Source organism: Phasianus colchicus, chromosome 4 (genome assembly GCF_987193195.1).
Source record: "Phasianus colchicus chromosome 4, bPhaCol1.hap1.1, whole genome shotgun sequence".
Taxonomy (NCBI): Eukaryota; Metazoa; Chordata; class Aves; order Galliformes; family Phasianidae; genus Phasianus; species Phasianus colchicus.
This window is the reverse complement of record NC_143439.1, coordinates 18,733,784-18,756,891: the sequence shown is the minus strand read 5'-3', so window position 1 is coordinate 18,756,891 and position 23,108 is coordinate 18,733,784. Positions and strand designations below refer to the sequence as shown.

The 23,108-nt window shown below is 38.2% G+C and overlaps 1 protein-coding gene and 1 long non-coding RNA gene across 4 annotated transcripts in view; one reads left to right on the top strand and one right to left on the bottom strand.

The window, feature by feature from the left end:
* Positions 1 to 652: 652 nt before the first annotated feature.
* LOC149918099 (uncharacterized) lies at positions 653 to 7,676 on the top strand. Of its 3 annotated transcripts, none has more exons than XR_016465862.1 (3): positions 653 to 2,077; positions 2,769 to 2,933; positions 3,184 to 7,676. XR_016465862.1 is itself a non-coding variant. In XM_090138805.1 (3 exons), exons 1-3 carry the CDS (start codon positions 1,978 to 1,980, stop codon positions 3,884 to 3,886), a joined length of 315 nt encoding a protein of 104 aa, XP_089994931.1. In that variant the 5' UTR covers positions 653 to 1,977; the 3' UTR covers positions 3,887 to 7,676. The 3 variants fall into 3 exon arrangements, 1 of the variants encoding a protein (XP_089994931.1); XR_016465861.1 differs by having other exon boundaries at positions 2,647 to 2,933; XM_090138805.1 differs by having other exon boundaries at positions 653 to 2,073; positions 3,833 to 7,676.
* LOC149918098 (uncharacterized) overlaps positions 4,966 to 23,108 on the bottom strand; it is a 36,734-nt gene continuing 18,591 nt past the window's right edge. The window contains exons 2-6 of the long non-coding RNA XR_016465863.1: positions 15,158 to 15,291; positions 11,801 to 11,991; positions 10,982 to 11,095; positions 7,684 to 7,759; positions 4,966 to 5,055 (exon numbers count right to left, since the gene is read on the bottom strand). This is a non-coding gene — a long non-coding RNA (uncharacterized LOC149918098). The remainder of the gene's footprint in view (positions 5,056 to 7,683; positions 7,760 to 10,981; positions 11,096 to 11,800; positions 11,992 to 15,157; positions 15,292 to 23,108) is intronic.

Here is a 23,108-nt window from a genome sequence, read left to right as displayed (position 1 = left end):
TAAATGTTACTGAAAATTTTGGTTTGAGTTCTAAACCGGTCAGTTTGCATACCTAAAACTGCTGGGACTGCCTACTTTTGTGTGCATCTACACATTTTGATTAAAAAAATGCTTTAATTTAAAAAAAAAACAAACCATTCCCTAATATAGTGAACAATATTCATTGATGAAATTAAGTGCCGCTTTACTGGTTGCTTCTTCTGGCAACTCTAATTTTGAACTCTTCACCTGAGAGCTCAGCTCAGCAGAAGGCAGGTGTACAGAAGACATCATGTTAGCCTGCAAAATACACTTTGCTACAATTAAATTCAAGAAATGTGGCTAGACGGGATAACATTGATGTAGTAGTTCTCTTAATTGTTTTGAGCTTTTCCCAAATCTTCCACATATTCTTCTTCTCTTACTCCCAAATGATAAACAAAAAACAACAACTCTCCACTCCCAACCTCCCCTCTGCCAAAAAACAAAATAAATATTCCTTTGGCAGAGGTATAATTTGGCAGCAAGATCTTTGAGGCAGATATACTTCAGAACAGTTCCACTTCTACCCAAAGTTGTATTTAGATGCAAGAAAAAAAAAAAAAAAGAGTAGAGCAGCGAGAAATCAAAAACTTGTAGATGAAGTAGACCCAGTTCTCCCTTGCCTGCTCCATCAATCAAAAGGGCACATCATCAGCATTCCAGGATGGACTGTATTATTCATTTTTACAACTAAAATAAAAGAAGAATTTAGCATAAATTCCACAGGAACCACAGCTGCCAGCACATAATGCAGATTGCTTAGGCAGACAGCATAGGTTTGCAGGTTCTTGGTTCCTTCAACGTTGTAGTACTTGACTAATCCATTAACTTCATAATTGCATCTCTGTCAAAAAACAACAGTCAAAGAAAAGTATGAAGAACCTTCAAACAACATCATAGCAATTGTGTAGCATTATATGCCAAGGAGGAAAAAATTCCAGACGTTAGCAGGTTAGATACGCCGTGACTTTTTTGTTCTTACTAAAATAAACAAACAAAACCTAAATGAACTAAAACGTCCTTACACCCATCACAATCCAGTTAAATCAAATAGTGGTAAATCGGAATTTGGTGCAAGATACTGGAGAAACACTAAGCCTCTGTTCAACAAATTCAGTATTGTTTTTCTCCTGTCAGTTTTTCCTATAGCCATCAAGACCAGAGTAACAAATCACTCCTCTGTTTACCTCATGGAATCAAGATCTACTGTTCTATCACAAGCTTCACTTGGGCTCTTGTGTAAGTTTTAGGGAAGTGAGAACAGAGGTTGGCCGACAGCACTGATCTTCACACCTGTGTTCAAAACACAACCTTTCTCTTTTATGCACATTGCTGATGAGAAATATTTTTGGACAGAAATCATTGTTAGCTCTTATTTCAGAGTATTTGTCCTTTTTTTCTAAATTTTTCTCTCAGCTCACTTTTTTCCACACCTAAACCAGCGAACATTTCTCCAGTCCATTACTAATAAGATCTGCTCAAATTCTGTTTCATACAGAAAGTGCAGAGGGAGGAGGGTTTGGGTGAGCAGGCACTACAGAAGAAAAGGAATAGGTTAGGCTAAAAGAGATGGCTGTGCTAATCTTGCCTCTTCCTCCAGTTTTCTCTTTTTTATCTTGCACGGCTCACATCTTTGTACTTTTTCACAATTAAACATCTTTCTTAGAAGTCTGCCAAAATTCTGCAGCTGTGCCATATCAAAACTAGATTTTGGACCATGGACAGCTGAATTCTTTGGAGGGGAGTCACAGCTCCTCAAAACATACCCAGAAAGAATTGAAACATCAGCGCTGCCAGAAGGCCAAGCCTTTAAAAAACTAGGCAGAGAAAGGCTCTCAGAAAAAGAAAAAGAGGAGGAAGGAGAGAAAAAAGTAGACAAATGATCAGTTGCACTGGAGATCCAAAGAGAGAAAGGAATGCAGTTACAGAAGAACACTCATAAAGAAAAAATGTAGAATGCACAGCAATTTGTGTGACAACAGTAAAGAAACTGAGGTGAGCAGTGGTGTGGAGAAGAACCTGAAGGACAGGAGAGAAAATGATCAAACAAAAGTAGGTGAGTACTTCTCAAATCTGGAATGTAACCTCTTTGTATATCTTTTATTGCTACCCTTCAAAGAGCAACTGCCTCTGACATGAATCTGCCAAAAGGCTTTTATTTAGAGTTTTACATGTATTTCTTTTATAAGGCCCTCTATCTCCCTCATACGTGTGAACATTGGCCCTTGAAATATTCCTATATGTCTGTAAGCTCATTTTTTTTGTCGGCTAAATGGTACTTAACCACATTGATGATAGCTGAGGATATAGTCTGGTGTGATCAAAATTCTGTAAGCAACCAAAAAATTTGAGTGACAAGTGACAGGATTTGCTAAAAGGAGAGTTGACCAGAACATTTCAGACTCTCTAGTTCCCAGCAACAGCATATGGTGATGAAATGTGTTCTTGCATTGGAATCCTGCTAATTCTGGCTGTGTTCTGCACCTGTGATGGGAATGCCTCTCAGGAAACAGAGGGTCCATAATACCTCACAGCGTCACCAGGTTCTATTGTGTGATTAATGTGAGCTGCTCACACATTTGCTCTTTTTTTTTTTTTTTTTTTTTTTTTTAACCACATATCCAGGTCTCCTTTTTAAAGGATATTCACACACCACAGCCTGCAGGACACGGACTTGCTGCAGGTCCTTTTAATTCTGCTACCACTCTCTGCTCTTGGCTGCAGCTTGTGTTTCGTTCCCTCCACAGAAGAAATTCCTACCAGAAACACGTGGTCAGAAAAGGCTGCTATGGAGACTAAGGAATGAGTCCCAGCAGTCCTCACCCAGGAAAGTTCAGCCACCCAGTGACCAGAAATCTTATTCCAGTTCTGAACGCCTGCTGGGAGATGTTTCACACTACAGAAAAATACTGGTGAGTCCCTAAAGCTTCTTTTCCACAGTGTGGGAAATACATACCCCGAGTCCAAGGAGCTTAACCCAGGAGTCACCTGATTTGGCTTTGGAGAAAAGAATAAAAGAAAAAGCATAAAGTTTATTCATTAAAGTCAAAGTTTAAACTTGGAATTATAGAGTATGAAAGAAAGCTAGAAAAGAAAAACATAGACATCACACTATTTATAGAGAACCAAACTAACTCCAGTCTGTCCTTCTGGCTTGAACAGGGCTTCTCTGAGACATATCTTGGACAAGGAAAACAGTTGATGACCCACATCCTATCTCCAGCATCTGTCTTGGTGTCAGAGATGATCTTTGGCTTTGTCCACCCTCAGAGCCAAGACATTTTACTCCCAGGCACTGTCTTTCAGAGCTGAAGTCCCAGTACAACAGACACGTAGATCCAAACACCTCTGGGATATGTTACCTGAGATGCAGCTGCATCTTCTCCCTGCTTTTTGTTTCCATGTACTTTTGAGTGCCTTCAAATGAACTTCAGACCTCCCAGATCCTCTTTTGTTTTAACAGGAACATGGCATGGCATCATGCAAAGCAAGTGTAACTTTACCCTTGTACCAACTTGTTTATATTTCATTTAAGTGGTCTTCTTGAAGGCTTGACATCGTGAAGAACATAACAGCAAACTATACATCTTTCTTTACAAACTATACATCAATCAAAGGATTAACTACATAAACATTATATTAAATTTGCTGTCACTGTTTCATCATTCACCAACTATAACATATTATTGCTAATACTAATTATTAGTCTTGATAGATTTGCCCCTCATAGTGATTTCTACAGTCCCTACACAAGCATTTCCTCACCTCTGTCTTTGTGACACACATGGATAATTTCTTGCTTTCTCCACAGGGTTTCTCAATCCTTCTATCTGATACCCCAGCAGCTCTACCTCCATCTAATTGAAAGGGTCACAGCTGGAGAGGAAAGAAACACGAGTTGAAAAACCATGAATTGCCTCTGGATATAACATTTCCTAGTGATGTCATGCATTTCACAAAAAGGCTGTAGGCAGAAGGAATCTCAGGCAGAACTGAAAGAAGCTTTTAAAGGCAAAGAGGAGGAGATGATAAAAGCAATCCCTATCTTCCTTTGGTGGAACAATTTCAGCCATAATTCCTTGGTTTCACATTTGGCTTGCTAGAACAGTAAGGTACTACAGTGCCTACTCTGAAAATACAGGATAGATTTTCAGCTTTCAAAATTCGTTTTCATGATTATAAAGTATGTTTATTTACAAGTCATAATTTGGTACTTATCAACTGGAGTTCCAGAAAACTAATAATTTTATCCTTAAAAATGCTGATATAGAAACATCTCCAGAAAAATAAATTGACTTCAAGATATCAGAGTTATCAGAAGTAGGCAACCTTAGCCCAGTGTGTAGATTTAGTTTTGTACAATACATTTTGCCTTGTGTGCTCACACTTATAAACAAATTTATTGAGTAACAGAGGTTTAAAGAAGCACACTGATGAGTCTTCCTTCACAGGTTTTGAGAAAAGGAAAGTTGACAGCTATAGAAAAGTGTAAAATCAAAATTCCTGGACGTGAGAACCATGTCTTTCATACTATATGGAAAGCAAAATATTCACACAAATAAATGAACAGTTCCTGGTTATGAATTTACTATGTAGATTTATTTTTTTATATCATTTTTAAGAACAAAGTTCATTTTGTTAAAGAGCAAGGAAGTGTCTGTCTCTATATGTTTTCAATATTAATGGCACAAAAACTGGTTGGATCTTTGGAGTGTTACCACTGTATTAAGCCTGTACTTCCTGAAACATGCTAGCATATATATCTGACAGATTTACATGACACTTTAAGCCCTCAGGATTCTTGCTTAGTGTACAAAACAAGGAAAGTCTGTTAGTAAAGCTAATGCTGTGCTAGTTGTAAAGCCAAGCATAAAATGGCATTAAGTTATAAAAACAGCATTATACTCACCTGCTACTTTGTGCTCACCCATAGCTCAAAATGTGACAACAAAGCAGCATAACTTATTTGAACAGAACGGATCCATGATGACCTCACCATGACTGGCTATCAATAATGGCCAACATTTACATATCCTGTGAAAAGCAGAAAGAAAATAAGTTACAGAGACAGCACTTGCTTCTCCCAGTGTAAAGTGTCTGCCACATTATGCTGCTCGAAATAATTCTACTACTTGGGAGGGACAATTTGATAGTTGGAATAGCTGAAATCTAAGAGAACTTTCCAACTCCAATGATTCTGTTTGTAAAAGACTCGACACCTTACATATCACAGGATCTGTGCCCATTGGAAGCCATAACTAAGATGGCAGGTATCTTAGCATAGCAATTGGACTGCTGCAACCAAGAGAATATGTATGTGTCCAAGCCTTAGTGGCACGTTCTTGTCCACGAATGGGCAAATCTTCAGTTTGGCTTTAAAAGCCCAGATGCAAATGAAGGATAAACTGGTTCTAAGTTTATTCTATCTAAAAGCATATTAATGTGTTTAAAATTCTTTAAATTAATTTTTGCACCCATACTTGATTGGATAAATATTTTTTTCCTCAAAATTCTCTGTTTAACAACTTTCTTAGAGCTGTCTTCCAAAGTATATTCACTTAAGTTTTCTGTATTTAATCTGTAATTATTTTTCTCCATTTCCTAACCTGACTAGAAATTTAAAACACCTCATACTGCTTCTTAGCTATAAATTTTAAAGCCAATAACGCCACGAGGAAAAGCAATGTGGTATTGCAGAGAAGCATTGATAATATTCAATATTCAAAGCTTTGCTAAAAAGATTTCAAAAAAGGACTAAATACATCTTAAATAAGAGCTTTTTTCTGGAGCTATTTAAAATAAAAATTCATTTTCAGCTATATTTTTTTTCCAGGAAAACAGGTTATACTGAAAAAGATCTACATTAACACAGATACATTAAAAAAAAAAACTATCACTTCAACATGGCTTGTGCACAAATCACTGTATTTCATTCTGCTGAATGGACCCTCATTATTTAGTTTTTTGGGAGCTAAAAAAAAAAAAAAAAAAAAAAAAGGGAGATAGGAGATAACCACTCCCTATTGATATCCACCCTCATCCAAGTAAAACATTACCAATTTCTCACTGCCTAAAATGCTTGGTGTGTGGGAGTTGCACAAGCAGGTGATTCATGAGAAAGTTATTTTAGTAAACATCTTAAAAAGGTATTTTTTTAAAAAAGACTCCTTTTCCCCTCGCCTATCCCTCTGATGCATTTACGGAAAATCTGGATAAATACTGAAGTTACAAAGTGCTGTGAGATATTTGGAGCTAGATTATTTTTGAGGTCCCTTCCAACCAGCTATGGTTTCAGTAATTCAAATCAATTTATGAATGCAGTTTATCAACTTTGACACACTAATATATCCTGAGATGGAATATATTTCTATGTAAGTTATTGATTTTTGAGACTTTTATTCCTAAACAGAATGAAATTTGAAATATGAGAAAGTCAAATCAGTAAAGCTCTGCATTCAAATACCAGACTGTATCGTGCAAGTTAATTCCAAATCCTATTACCTCTCACAATAGCCCCTTCAGTCTGAGAGATTTTGGCTGTGTGCATCAGGTGGCTATAATTACTGTTCTTCTAGAAAACCTCTTATTAACACTTTCTGCTTATGCTTCAAGGAAAAGAACACTTCTCCATCCAGGCTACTACTCAGCAATATAACTGCAATTTCCTGGAGATGAGATTTTTGTATATGGCTCTATACATCCAAGAAATACTTTAATTTCTCAATTACATCCTGAGTGTGCAAACATAAGGGGCACCAGGAAGAAACCTTGTCATCTCAAAAACAAAAACCAAAAACCCATAATCTAGAAGAAAAACATTTGAAGAGATGGACATCTTGAATTCCTTGGTTTCTATTGTGCTTCAAAATGATCTAAAACCTAAAGAAATTTGGGAGTTTACTGATGCCTACTGCCCTCTTATGCATTACTGCCCAGTTTGTTTTTTCCATCATATTTCCCTGTTTGTACAAAGTACTCTGATGTGCGTACCATAAGGATGAAATTATTCCTGCATTTCAACTCAAAGAACATATTTCTGTGAGCAAAATTTAGAGCACCTATTGAAGGATTTTTGCATCTCCATGATACAAATCAGCTGTGTCAGTATTCACAGAACATCCTATGACTGAGCTGTTGCTAGAGTATTACCAAGTAAAACCTGTCAGTGGTATCTAAAACAGCTAAACTAAATCTATTGACTATTTTCGGAAGCATCTGCTGGGCTCTAGAAAGCAGAAAATGACAGATCTTAATCAGATCAGACACCAGCTTCTCTCGACTCTAACTCAAAGTCTATCTGATTTCATGCTTCATTATAAAATCAATTAATTGTTTCATTGCCCAGTCATTCTATGTATTGTTTACAACACTATGTGCTGATATTCTAAAAGATCACAGGCAGTGAAGATATTTTGTCTGGGAACCCCAAAGGACATGTATGGAAAACAGCATTATTTTTAAAAGACCATACATACAGAACTATGCCATGAATGACTTCCCCTAATCATTCAAAGTGACACGATCAATTGTACCAGCCACAGGGCATTTCCTGCATGTCTAAAAGCTCTGCTTTCATAGGGGCATCTTGGCCTCTTTTACAAGGGGAGAGGTGTCATTCACAAATCCGTCCCCAGTGCCACCTTTTCCAAGAAATGCACTCACACTTCTCAGCAGAAGAGCTCAGCCTCCTCAGAGCTGAGAGCCAAAGCATCTTCAGTGCAGTGAGTCATTTGCTACGCTGAAATCAAGCACAAAACATACAGTTAATTAGTGCAGATAAAATAACTAGTGACTACAACATGCCAGATGTGGAATATTTAAGCTAGAAAATTTCGTCGCTGTACAGAAATTATTTCACTTTCCAGGCAACTTAGAAATTTGAGGGAATGTTTATGGAAAACTGGATCACGCACTCAAGCATGAGTTTCCAAAAGAAGTTTATTTTAAGGAAGTTACGTATAGTTTATTCTATCAAGCTTTTCATTTACATCTAGACTCAGCAAAGCACTTAGGCATGACGCGTTTGAGCTCAAGAAGTACTTTCATGAATACATAACTAGAAACATCAATTTCAGACAAACAGGGCTGACATTATCAAGAACGGAAAGAATTTGTAAAGATTAAGCCCTGCAAAAAATGTGTATATATCTTTTCTACTACAGACAGTCATTATCGGCCGAAAACATTTACTTCTATTTCATCCTAAGTTTTGTTCCAGTTGCCATGCATGTGTTCCAAAGAGCACTCAGCCTTAGCTTACCTGAATAAGTACTTCTATAACAAGTACTTGATTTTTACCTTGAGCTCAGTATTACAGTGTAGATCTACCCACTGTTTTTAAGCTTATTCATTTATGATCTGTTGTGCTCTTTTCCTTTGTGATTTACAAATACTCTTCAGAAAGGGCACAAAGATGGTACTTTAACACTCTCTAGCCTTAAATTATCAATAATTTACATAGCCCTGTCTCATGGCTCTTCTGAAATCATTCCTCATTCATACTGAAACTGCAATCAGAGCTGTTCTTCATCTAGTGTAGTATCTTGCTCTTGACAACTACTACTAACTCTCTCAAAGGACACACACCAGAACATATAAAGAAGAGCTGTAGAAAAAGCTTAATTCCCTATAGAAATTTTTTTAGCTCATTAGTTAGGTGATTTAGATTTCCTCCCATATTTTAGGTCTTCCTTTGTCTTTTACATGGAAGCAGCTGAAGTCCACGGTGTTCCACATCCCCCACTCTAGGTAGGTGCTGGTTATGGGTGGGTGTCTGCTGGTTATGGTTTTACTTCTATCCATTCCAGGAAAGCGACAATCACACAAATCTTATATTTCTTGAAGCTTGTTCACTGCTACTCTGCCCTGTCCTGGTACAAAGCACTAAAACTTATTCAATTTATTACACTGATTTAGTACTGGGAAGTGGCTTATTCAAACTTTTCAAACTAACATAAACCTAAAGCTCATGAATTGGGATCACGTGAGAAAGACAATGTCCTGTTGCCAATAGGACCCTGTGGGTGGGATGAGCACATTGCAATGCTTGATTACTGCTTGAGAACCTGTCTTCAAAAGATGTACTCACTTCTATGAGGAAACTCACTCATAGCTTCAATTTCTGCCCTGTTCAGGACGTCGCACATTTGGCATGTTGGGTAGAGCCCTACCCAACCCATGGGCTCCAAGAGTGGGAGGACAGCAAAATTTCCCTTCCACAAATATAGCAAATGTCAAATGGAAAATGGAATGTTTTAGAAAATGGAGTCTAAAGAAACAAGTCTCATTCTGAACACCTGACACGATTGCATCCATCAAGTCTTCAGCTTCTGAAAGATGGAAGCTATTACTCTTCTGGAGAGCACGCGTGTTATAAGTAAAGACTTGGTCTTTCCAAATTCCTGATGGTTTCCATGGGCTTGGTAAAGAATTTCATCACTTTTTTATTTAAAATTTGAGCTGCTAGGAGACATTTTGATTTAAATACAACATTTCTCTGAGGAACAGAGATGTGATACAAATGGATTCCCTTTTCATTGAATTTGTAAGAATTTGGTAAATATTTATTCTGGCAAATCTACTTAAAACAGTACTTCAATAAACTTTCATGAGTTTGGTTGACTGCATACAGTACTCATTATCTGAGGACTACATTTACTCACATACCTCATTCACAAAAGTACAAAACTTTGTTTCCAGTCTTCTGCTTTCGCTATTTTAGAATCTATGGAGAATTTGAGGCTTGCTATATAACATCCCCATTGTTTGCCCAGGCATACATTTAACAGTTTCAAAAGCAAAGACAAGACCACTTCCAAAGGGACTGCTCCCTTCAGGGAAAGTGGAAAAAAGAGCTGTGAATCATAATGCCAGTGGATTTGACATTTGTGATTTGTCCTTTCAACTCAGTTTATTAAAAACGAACATCACCGTTTGGCCACTGCAGGGATGCCTCTTAGGAATAAGTGGTTCTAAGTCTAACTTAATCAACAACAGGCTCAGTTGTTCTCAAGTCACTGCTGCATAGGATTCAAAAGCCTGGCTTAGTGATAATAGTACTATCAGGTACTACAAAAAATTCAAAACTCCTTCCTGGAATAAATCCTAAATATGCATAACGTGTTTAGCTAGTAAAAGTTTTCCCAGGGGTTAGCACAAGTTCACTAATAGTCTTAGAATCTCACTTCTAGGGGAAATTGAACCAGGTGCTCTCAAAAGGTGAGTTTAAATGGTGCAAATAACTTTAACACGATAATCTGTTTAGTACTGATGCTACAATTGTTCCGTTGCTGCTACATTCTTGCACACATAACATCAATTTTTGCATCATCTGCAGTTCTCAGTGGGCTACAAATAACTGCAAATAGTGCCTATTGATTAGCCCTTCATTCATAGATAATGTGAAAATATGAGGTCAAAGATAGCTTCAGCAATGGAACAAACATGTCATCTGTAGCATTAGGGGTTGGCTGAAGTGTTTGCAACCAAAGTCATACAAAGGGCAAATCTTTCCAGCATCTCGTTCTGCTAAGAGGTAATCCTTGCATTGCCCGTGATGGGGTTTGGTTCAATCTTCTACGTAAATTTAGTAAGATATATGTAAAATAAACCTTGTGAGGAAGTATAAACTGGGCTATACTTGAAGTTGTTTGCCAGCAATTATTTTCCCCTCTGAAGAATGTACATACATGTACATACCTGACCACTGAACAACTAAGTGTAATTTTGTAGGTGACAAAACTCTTGCTTTCACGAACACATACAGCCAGGACACTTCACTGGGTCTCAGACAGAACCCTGGAAGCTCTTAACCTTTCGTAGTCTAGGAAAAAGCCCTTATGCTGTGAATTCGATCAGAAGGTAACTGATTCATTTCACACTGGAAAGAGAAATGCCTCTGCTGTTAATCTTCTACTGGGGATAGAAATCTCATCAGACAACTGAGGACAGAGATCCTTACCTCTAGATGGATTTCTTTTTTTTGTATCAAGACTCTTCTGGCTCCATTTCAGGTGAGAGCTGTCCTCACTCATGGTAAGAGGTCAACCATGCAATGTGTGATGAGCAGGTAAGACTAAAAAAAAAAAAAAAGCAGGTACTGCTTTGTCAGTCAGCTTCTTTAAATGAGTGTACCATTTTAATTTTGTTTACTTTCAGAAGTCTTCTAAAGTTTGCAATATTACATTAATTCTCAAGAACACAAAGTTACTTTCATTTATTTCAGTTACATGGGAAAATAAGCAGAATTCTCCCATGATTTTGCTGTTTCTTTTCAGGAAAAACAAAAGCATGTCTCTGAAAGCTTGAACAATGGCAGAGTTTGACTAGAAGAGGATTTCTCAGGAGTTTAGTTAGTTTACTGATAGCTTACTGTAAGTGGCAATTTCTGGGCAAAAAAAAAAAACCAAAAACACACTGGTAGGAAGAACTTCAGCACGGAAGAAGAGCCATATACAGCATGCTGAACATTTTCTACAGTGTTTTCCTATTGCGTGAAGACAGGAAATCCATCTGTTTGGATTACGTATTGCGTGGTGAGAAGCAAATTGTATTCACAACTTAAGGAGATGTCATGTTTTTCACACACATCACAGAAGGAAATGATAGTATTGTCTCTTGTCTCTTGGAGATGGCTTCTCCCAAGCCTCAGGGTTACCTGGATCATTAAAACTTTCCCAGACACTCATTCAGGCAGGTCAGGAGGTGGGTAAAGAGGTGAGAAAGCTGCCTGCAGGCAAGCTGTCAGACTGACAGTGAACCCATAGGGTTGGACAAATACCTGTTTTATCTCAGAGAGCAACCTGAGGTCTGATATCCAGCCGCACCCTAACAAGACAGTCAGTTCTTCCAAGTCCCATGTGGCAACCTGCTTTTCTGTCTTCCTGTTGCTGTCTGAATCAGGGGAAACAAAAGGGTGCATTGTCTGAACTGGTGAGCAGATTCACTGTGGTTTCCAGAGAAGTTGATCAACTAAAAAGAAAAGAGAAAGAGACATTATCCTGTCCCGTTTTCAGTCCCCTGCAAAAGTGCAGTGATTATTTAATGTACAGAGGTGTACAGGTGTGGGGAGCCTCTAACACACATGGGAAGTTGCATATACACAGTTTCAGTGCTTCAAATAAAAGAGCATTGTGCATCAAACCATGTGCCATTCAGCAAGACATTCTTAGATAGGTCAGAACTTGGAAAAAAAAAAATCACGTAAAATATTATCTCAACCATCAAAACTGCACAGAGCTACAGCGCAGATAAAAGATAATTTACATACGTATTTAACACTCCTGAAAAGATCAATTTTAGCTAAGGAAAGCATGTTTAAAGATAGAGATGTTGCGAAAGCCTAAAGATTACAGCAAATATTTTGAGTAAGACATCAAAATAGTTATCCTCCAAGCAATTTATGTTTTCCTTCAGTTTTATGAGGGTGGCTGGAATGGTGTAAAATATATAAAACATGCCTGAGGTAATCAAATGTTTTACATCAACGTTCAAGTGTTTTTCCTACCCCAAGCAGACAATGTTAAAAATAGCTATGTCTAGAACCTGGTAGAACTTGCTTTTTTACACAGAGCAATTTCCATTTGTTTGTTTTCCTTCCTGTTAAAAAAGGAACTGAAAGGAGAGTGGCTATTCGAAAGTCTTTTTGGAGAGACTGCTGTGTTACCTGAATCTCTTGAAAAGAAAACTGTGAGGAAGAGAAAGGGTAGAAATAAGCATTTTCACAACATTATAATAGAGGATTAAACACTCAAAATCAGCAATGTTTCAGGAACAACTCATCTTTATCATCTCAAACTTCTTCAAGGGAAGCAATCATAAGACAGGATGTAATCTGACTTGAACAAAGCAATAAAAATACTTATACTGACTTTGAAAACTCAATTCTGTGAAAATCTGAGATATTTAACATCATTTCCTGTTACATCTAAGAGAAAAGAAAACAAATCCAGGCATTGTAACAGTGCAAGCTCTGGTCTTCACATAAATTAAAGCTCAAATCACTGAGGTTGTGCTGACATGAAACACTAACAAAATTTGGATCATTTAAAATTATCATACCCCAAAATGTCTTCATGCATCTACCTCACTTTGCACTATCACTTTGGAAACTGTACTGCTGTAAGTATGTCCAGCTGATTGTTCACCTTTCTATACAAATCTGAGGCACTTATCTCCCCAAAGATGAAATGAAAACATTACAAGAAAATATACTGTTTCCCCCCCTTTCACTTCTACAAGAACAGCAGAAAGGATTGTGGTTTTGCTCTGTATTTTCTTATTTGCTATGTCTGGTTATCACAGAGAGAATATCAGTCATTTTTGGAAATTGTTTCAGCCCAGATCAACCTTCTGGGCATCAAACATTTTATGCTCCATAGCACCTGAGAAAAAGGAAAAGGGGAGGCTCTCCTGTCGTCTCCAGAGCTGCAAGAGGAGAGTCTGAAGCCAGAGGTTCCATGCAGCTTTATCTCTATCCACAGATGAAAAAATCACCAGAAAGAAAATTGATTGAATCATAGAGTAACTTGGGTTGGAAAAAATCTTCAAGTCCAACCGTCAGCCTAACCTACTAAGTCTCAGCCATGTCCTGTGTCTCTCAAATACCTTCAGGGACAAGGATTCCACTGCTTCTCTGGGCAGACTCTTCCAGTGCCACCCATTCTATGAAGAAATTCTTCCTGTTATCCAGTTCTTCCTAATACCCGTGACAACCATCACAGAGAAAAAAGGAAAAGTTTTCTCTGCCTCAAGTATTTAGCTTATCCCTATCACATGTTGGAGAGCTTTCCCTATCTGATTCTCTTTCTAATCATTCCTAGTATTTGTTAATTTGTAATTAGTTCTGCTGTTTGCACCTGGCCTGACATCAAACAAATACTAGCTCCCTTCTGCTGCACTTTAAGCCACTAAACAAAAGAAATTGCTCTCATGTATTTAAGCCTCAACAACTGCAGACAAGCGTAAGGTGAAAATATTTATTGCAAGATTTAGAAACAGCCATCATGTCTATCCACCAAGCTTGCTTTCTATGGGAAGCTCGGGAACACAGCTATCTACCAGGTGCATGATTTTCAGTTAGTTTTGCACCTAAAGTTTTAAGAAACTAGAAGTGCATACCCTTAAATGACATGCCTGCAGCCTTGAACATACCAACCCAGAAGAAGACATGCTGGAAAATCAAGGAAACCAAGTGGTTGCAGCGTGGGTCAGGGCAGCACACGTTAGCTGAAGTCCCCAGTGGCCACAGCCAGACAAGCACCACGTGCTGCGGCTTAACCAGGAACAGGTATACTTTGTAACCAACGCATGCTTGATGAGATGCCTGTCTTCACTCTCAGCAGCCATCACACCGCTTCATGGGACAAAGAGGTTAGAACCCTGTTACCTACCTATTTTTCTTTCTCCATAGCTGATATTAGAAAAGACAAAAAAGGTACCTGAGTACCTTCTGTTTAAGCACTCCAGACTATTACTTAGTCCAAAAAGAAAGGAGATCAGGAAGTAATCTGAGATTAAAAACTATTTCTTTTCCCATGTTTTCTGAAAAGCAGAACATGAAGGGCTCTTTTTTCCCTAACACAAAATCATAAATGAATAATTTCCTTGCTCATAAGTCCATAACAATTATTTATTAACATCTGTCAATTTTCTGTTGACTTCCAAGTTCAAAGATGCTGCGGTTTAGAATTCAATTAATTTTTGGTGCACATAGACAGATTTACCACTTCTTCCTCCTGTCTCTTTGTCCAGTGCCAAGAGATGACTCAATCTCTTGGAGTTCGTTCTTCCTCAAGACTTGCAATTAATCAAAGGCATCCACTATTCCAGCTAAAAAATCTCATTTTCAACTAGTATTTTCAGCAAGATTTTCTTATATATTATTGTTCATACACTTCATCTAATCTCCTTCAGCATAACAACAGCTTTAGGCCTTAGTAGGCTAGTTTCAGAGTTGGATAAGTTCTGACCTCTGAAAACATATTCAAGCATTTTTCCCTATGCACAAGTGCTTGGAGTCATCTGCACAGATTTGTGTCATGACTGAAACAGTCGTTGCTGGAAAGCTGCTGCTGGAGTCATGAGGGTTGCTTTAAAAGAGTCCTGGGTTTTGTGTGGAATGAAGAACTTAACTTACCTGCTTCAAGAGGGATGTGTGGCGTTACTGAGTGGTAGGTAAATGGGGCTGTGGAGACTGAATCATTTGTCTAACTTGCTTTACCAGATCATCCCCCCGTACTTCCAGAAACAAAAAACTTCTACAGCAATGATCTGGAAAGGAAATACAACAAACAACAAGTTTTAAACGTTGTTCTTCACAACCTACTTTTGTTTCTTTGAAAGAGATTCTGTTTCTGAATGATTCATTTTGTTGAATCACAAAGGATGGCACAATGAAAAACTTTTGGGAACATTCACGTTCAAAAGGCTGCAGGGAAGGATTTCGCCTTTCCCCACAGTCTCAGCATGTGAATCTGCAAAATGGGAGGATGCCTTCCCCACCCCAGCCCTGTACCCCCCGTGCTTCCAAGCAAGACCCTTCAGTACTTCATGAGGAGATGAAGCAGCTTAACAGTTTTAAGATGGCTGCTCTTTAAACACTTGCATTCCTTCTTAAATAAAATGCGTGCAATGATATTGCTGTTAAAACCTATCTGAGTGCTGAGTGGGAGACAGCACATGCCATGTTACGTTATGAGGCTTAACATTTAACTAATTGCACTGGCCTACTTACGTGAATCGGAGATTATTCTCTCATAAAAGACGTGATTTCTCTAGGTAGCCATTCATGCTACGAGAGACAATTGCAAGGGTTCTCAAAGGGATGAAGCCCCGTGATTTAACTATTCAAACATAAACAGAGAGCATCTCAATTTTTCATCAGTAATTTAACCACATGCAAGAAATGCAGAACAAAACTCTTCTCTTCTGCAACTTCTACACAAATGTTTCATTTTTAATTCTTATTTCTTTTTTACAGAGGAATAACAAAGCATTAATTGAAATATGAAAAGCAGCTGACTGGCCCTGACATGGTGATGTGCTTTTTTGGTGTCAAAAATCCGAAACCATGTTGCCAGCAGGAGCAAGGAAGTAATCATCCCTCTGTACTCAGCACTAGTGAGGACACATCTTGAGTAGTTTGTTCAGTTTTAGGACCCTCACTACAAGAAAGTTATCAAGGCCCTGGAATGTATCCAGAGAAATGTAACAAAGCCGATGATGGGTCTGGAGCACAAGTCTTATGAGGAGCAGCTGAGGGAGCTGGGGTTATTTCATCCCGAGAAGAGAAGCCTCAGGGAAGACCTTATTGCTCTCTACAACTATCTGGAGAGAGGCCGTGGCAAGGTGGGCGTTGGCCTCTTTTCCCATGCAACTAGTGATAGGACTAGAGGGAATGGCTCCAAGTTGCACCAGGGGAGGTCAAGGTTGGATGTTAGGAAATACTTATTTCTCTGAGAGAGAAGTTAGGCACTGGAAGGGGCTGCCCAGGGATGTGGTGGAGTCATCGTCCCTGGAGGTGTCCAGGAAACATTTAGATTGTACCGACTTATTGGGAAATATTGGTGATAAGCAGATAGTTGAACTGAATAACCTTGGATGTCTTTTCAATCCCTAGTGATTCTGTAAATCTTTCAGTTTATGCTTTTTATTGTTCATACAAAAATTCTGCTACCAGGAACAGAGAAATAACTCCCCAAACTGCAGACATCTGTTTAGCTGATTGCTTCTCTAAGCTGCCCAGCTTTCAAACCAAATTCATCAGATTTCATTGATCATTAAACTTGGCCTATTATTAGAGCTCCAGTAATGTTGATGGGGACTGATTAAGAATGGATAATCTTTCAGATTCATTCATGACCTTTACTGTACATCTTTTTTTTGTTGTTGTTACATAACAAAATATCATAATCAAAGCAATGCATATGCATGGACAAAACAAGCTACAAAGGTAAAAATAGACACATTCAGATAAACAATGGGTTCAAAGTATGCTCACTTTTGGTATTTTATTATATTTCAAATTCAAGAAGAGCAACAAAGAGTAATTCACAATGAATGTGGCAACATTCAAAAATGAAATATGTGGTTATTTTCAATTCTGCCATAATACATTGTTCTTTGAGCAAAACTGTTTGTCAGTTTAGGTCAGTCTGAAGCTTTCTTTGAATATATCATTTGCTATAAGAGAAGAAAAAATGCTGAGTTCCATTATGCATAAACATAAAAGGCTAAGTGTCGCTGTATTCACAGGTTTCTAAATAATATCCCTCATTAAAATTACGATGGCATTACTAATCTGTAATATATTATACTGACTGACTTGAGCGAATGAACATTTAGTACGAGAAGAAAAACGTTCTGCTTCACACAATAAAATGACAAGGTCAGGTGAGGAAATTTTCAAGGGAGTGAAGACAACCACTACTTATAGAGTTACACTGAAACCTCTGCCTTTAGCACTCAAGGACACTTCTGCAGACAATTCTCCTGACACACACAGCACGCAAGCAGATGCACTAGCATAAGGCAACCTTGTGTTTGATTTCAAACTGTTTGCCTAACTGGGATGCAATGGAGTGTGGTGACCGGCAAAGGAGGGGTGGGGAAGGGCTGGCACTGATTCAGAAACCAAGGGAATGACACCACTTGTGATGACAGAGAAAGACGTGGGCTGTAGTGTGCTTATCCAATAACAGCCAGTGAACACTCTGAAAGGGACCATCTGCTGAGCTAAATCTTGGATTTAGTTTTAATCCATGTGGCTTCCTCTGCATTTATCTAGGGCTTTCAGACAGAGCGGAAGGCCGCAGTGTGACCAAGGAAGAATACAGGTCACTTAGTTAATGTCTCCATGTCCCTATATGACATTCATAGAAAATTGACTTGGTGACTCCATAGAATACCTAAACATACGCCCACAAAGCCTTCTGACTGTGGCTGACCACAAGAAAACCAGAGAGGCTGCTCTGTCACCAATGGCCAAATGGCTGAAACAAACTTCTGTGTGGTGGGGCAGCAGATTGTACTAGGAGACAACCTCTGCCATGGACATCAAAGAGAAGATATCTGATCCGAATTGATGTGTATCCAATCTGGATAGAAATATACTTCCTTCAATAGACAAGAATTCCAGCCAATTTATTTTCAGTTCTAAAGCTTCCAAAAGACGGACAGAAACGAAAGATCATTGAGATGAAAAGCAAGGTCTCTCACTGCAACAAGTTGCAATGCACAGTCCCAGGCTAACTGCATGCAACTGGCTGGCTGACAATTTTTTCTTGCCATCAACATCTGTTGCCCGCTGTAAGGGGAGCATAACTAGAGAGCTTAATCTGCAAGAAATCACCAGCAGAGGAAGCAAAGGTTAAATCAGTTCGTCACATTACTGACTTCATTAGTTTAAATGTATGTGCATAAACTGATTCTAATTTTAGGAATCATGGGAATTTATTTCATTGTTCACTCATGCAGTGAGTAGCATATAGCAGAAAAGAAGGATTACTTTTTCTTCAGGAGAACGCATCTGCTTTTAATCCTGTGCGGAGCTGTGTTCACCTGTACTATGAGAGCTTCTGAAAAGCTCTTCATACAGCTTACAGTGCAGTTCTGCCACAGGCAAAGCTTTTCTCCTGGAAAATTTTCTTCTTATGAAATGGAAATAAGTTCTTCTGCTGCTTCTTTGCAACTGAAGGAATTATCATCCCTCATAGACTGCTTTACATATTTAATGAACAATTAAAAGCTGGTAAAATATGGCTTTAGTTAAACCTATCTTAAATACCCTCTTTGAGATGTACCCCTCTTCACTGACATACTGGAAGAAAAGAATGCCAAAGCATAAATATTCACTGCAAAGTTGAGACAAAAACAAATGTAAGGAGGTGCTACCATCACGGTTTGCCTAGGCAGTTTGACTAGAAACTCAGATTATACAAGTCCAGAACACCAACAAATACTGACCTACAGAAAGTGAATGAAACCCCAAAGCATGTATGTGAGGCGTATATCAGACCTATTTATGTAACACCAGCCAGCACTGTTCCAAAACCACTGCATTTGCAGACTGCACACACCAGGAATTAAGCACAACAATGCTGAACAAACTTTCCTGAGGTCAAACAAAGGGAGGAAGATCTCCACTGACTTCAGGAAATCAGCTTAAGTAAGTCTAACACCACTTCCTTTTCTCTTTCCTTACTGTTTCCTTATTGTCAACTTTCTTTGCTTTCTTTGCTCCAACTAGTGGGACTAGCTTAGTTCAGTGAACTAATATTTAATGTGAAATATCTGTTCTTTCTCAAAAAATATGAGGAAAAACTTCCTCAGGTATTCTTTCCTTAAGCAGGACCTTAGTAGATTAAAAATTATTTTCCTTAAAGGGAGGTCAAGATGTAATAACAAGGATGTCATAACTATTTTGTGCTTGATATCAATGAGACATGATATGATAACACCTGAAATACAGAAAAAAATACTGAAGTAAAATAATGGAAAGAACTGAAGCTATTGATCCAACTGGAGGCAACCATGCAATAAACTGTCATTGTGTGAGAGCCCCAGAACATCACCTCCTCGTTACATTCCCTCAGCTCTTGCCACAGCATAGTTTCCAAAAAAGTTCACCAGCCATGGGAAAAGACAGCAAAAGACATAATTGTAACATGTCACAAGATCAGAACAGAAAAAAACAACAAGCCTATATGCCTAGAAATAATGCTGAACAGTCATTTTTACTTTGTGCATAGAGCTTAATTAGACTTATGTAGCCTACTGGGACAAGAATGAAATGTGAGGCAGCATTCATTTAAATTCCAAAACATGAAGTGTTAAGGCATGAGCCTTATTCTTGGAACAAAGATTTTTTTCCTATCCATAAAGCACAAGGCATATTACTGTACCTTTCCTGCTATGGCTCTTAAAAGCCTTTAGGTGTGACTTTCCTGCATAATTTGCTTACTCCATGTAGTTTCTTCTTCAGCAACATGATGTCCAATGCAAGCCAGTTAGTTCTACTGGGAGATGCCCCTTTAAATGGGGTTACAAGGAGCTGCATTGTTTTGTTCCAGTTCAAGATCTCGTTTCTTGAGATTGAACACCCTTGCAGTACACTATACTGTATTGATTAATTACCAGCAGTGATTAGTCCAAGTAGTTCCCTTTTCCTGGTCCTGTGATTTCCTGTTTTTGCCTATTATATCCTTACACTTGAAAGTTTTATTTTCTTATTGGAACCAGAAGACTCCACACTGCAAACAACACCAAAAATATTGAAAGTTAAGCTTCTATCTTCTCTATATATAGCAGCATGGAAAGTAGAACTGTTAACAAACATCTACCCTTGCTTATACCTTGGGAAATGCAAATGCACCCAGTTGTTCCATTTTTTGGAAGACATTCTATAGTCTTAATTATTTTCTCTACAAGAGAAGGCCAAAACCATATACAGTTTTAAAGATGCCATAGCATAGTGAGTTTGCACAATGAGCCAAGTCGTGCTTTAGTTTCTCTCTCAGTAATCATTAACACTCACTTTTCTCATCAGATATCAGGTTTATCTTCTCACAGCATTACATAAAGTGACCTTAACATCCTGCTCCTGTGTATCAGAGGTTTATTTCTGTGTAGGTGAAACTACTACTCCCCTTGTGCATCAGTTTATGACTATACTTTCTGAACTCCATCAGCCGTTATTTCACTCGGTTGCACAATCACTGGGCTTTTCTGCCGGTTCCTATCATCACCACCATGAATAACTGTATCCCAAAAGTTTCTCATTGCACTCTTCACTGCTTTTTCCAGATAACTTAAAAGCATGCTGAACACCAGAGCCACTAACAAACCGTGAAAGACTCTGATGAATATCTCTCTTCAGAGAGAGAATTGACTTCTAGTCAGCAGTTTTATTCACGTGAAGACCTTCCTTCTCATGATTGCTCAGCTTATTTGAAAAGCTTCGGGAAAAAAAAAAAAAAAAGATTATGTAGAAGGCCTTCTGTAAATCTGTGTATGCTACATTAATGTTCTCTCTTTCATCTATATTCTTATTGACTTCATTGCTACCAACTGTAAATGTTCATAATGAATTTTTGACACATCCCTTGTCTTTACATAAGCCTGGCTGTTTCTTCTTCAGTATATCTTATTTACTGTGGTTTTGCTAATCCTGTTCTTTTACAGTATCCCACAACAACTCCAGAGCAGATTACAGACATAGCTGGATAATTTGAGAGAAATTTCCTATGAACTTTAAAAAAAAAATTAGTCTTGTCACATTCCACTCTCTGCTGACAAGGGGTTTTTGCGTAGCACTGCATACCCTGATTCTAAATAAGTCTGTCAGTTTTCATCCCTAACTGCAACCCATCTGAATCTAGTGTCTTGTTATTCTTGCTGCCATAAACATTCCCAATGGCACATCTATTTGATACTCGCACTTTCATGCGCTCCTTAAAAAAGTGCTGTGGGAGCACATTATCTCCTGCGTTTCTTTTCTTGACTGGAGAAGCAAACCAAGGATTGCTTACTAGAAGAGGAAAAAAAATAGGAACGTTATTCCATTTTCACTTTAGAGCAGCTGTTACTTTGCTGAGTTTTGGGCAGATTAGTAAGTAGCCATAATGTTTTCAGTCATTTAAGCTATGAATTAATGTCTAAAGTAATAGCCTTAGAATTCTCCCTCCTTCTTGTTTATGCTTTTCCAAATTTTACTAACCAGCACTTGAAAGTTATCCATTTTACATTGCTCAGATTCAATATGCCACCTTTGGGAAGTTAACGTCTGATTGGATTCTGCTGCCCTGCTTTACTTTGTCACTTTTCTTTAGAGCAGACTCTTTGGAGAAAGAGACATTCTGGTTCGCGTCCCACTGAACAAGTGTGCACTGCTATTGCAAGCCAACTACAATGAATTCGCACATTCTTTGACACTCCACACCACAAGTTGAAGATTACTCAAGTTTCTAAATCCTCTAATGAAAACCAGATTGTTAATCGACAGGACAAAAGCTTGCCCAGTTTTCTCTCTTCTGCAGTTTTGAAGGGAAAATACTGGTCACTGAGTTTGTTCAACATTCTGATCCTCTGCAGCTGGTAGAACAATGCAGTGTGGTACTTTATAATCTCATTTAGACTTTGATTCACTTAAATCAGTTTGAACTGATAAGTAGCCAAATGTCCATTCCCCTATATAAAACCCATGACAAACAGTAAAATATTATCTCATATTCAAGTGAGTTCATTCCAGTGCAAAGTGCTGTAAGAACTGGAGAACCACTCCTATGAAGAAAGGTTGATGGAGTTGAGCTTATTTAGCTTAAAGAAGACAAGGCTTTGTGGAGACCTCATTTCAATTTTTCCAGTACTTGAAGGGAGCTTACCAGCAGGAAGGGGATCAACTTCTTCCATGATCTGATAGTGATAGGACAACGGGGAATGGCTTTAAAATAGCAGAGGGGAGATACAGGTTAGATGTCAGGAAGAAATTTTTTTTCCTCTCAGTCTGGTGATGCACTGGCACTGCTGCCCAGAGAGGTTGTGGATGTCCCATCCCTGGAGGTGATCAGGGCAGCCTGATCTGGTGGGTGGCAGCCCTGCCAACCCCAGATAGTTGGAGGATTGGAGCTCGATGATCTTTAAGGTCCCCTCCAACCTAAGCCATTCTATGATTCTGTTATTAGTTGATCACAAACCGCATATATATGTGATAAAATATTAGTCTTTCCATATCATTACATTTAATTTGATTGTATAACAAACCTCCTCACAAGGAAATTTAGCGGTGTATAATTGTTTCACTGTCCTAAAGTTATTGTATATAAAAAATTTACAAGTTGCATGTCTTCAATACAATATAATGATCCTCAAAGGTTTGTTTCAGAAAACAGAATAGTGAAGTTAAAAAAAAAAAAAATCATGAATTATATGAAAGAGTCTGTAAGTATTAGTATTCAGCCTTGCTCATGACTGGGACACAGGCAAAAAGGTCACGTTAATATATAAGAAATCATTCAGATATTTAAGTATTATTCAACAGAAAACCAAACACCCCTAATTTCCACAAATGACAAGAACAGTAACACAGAGTG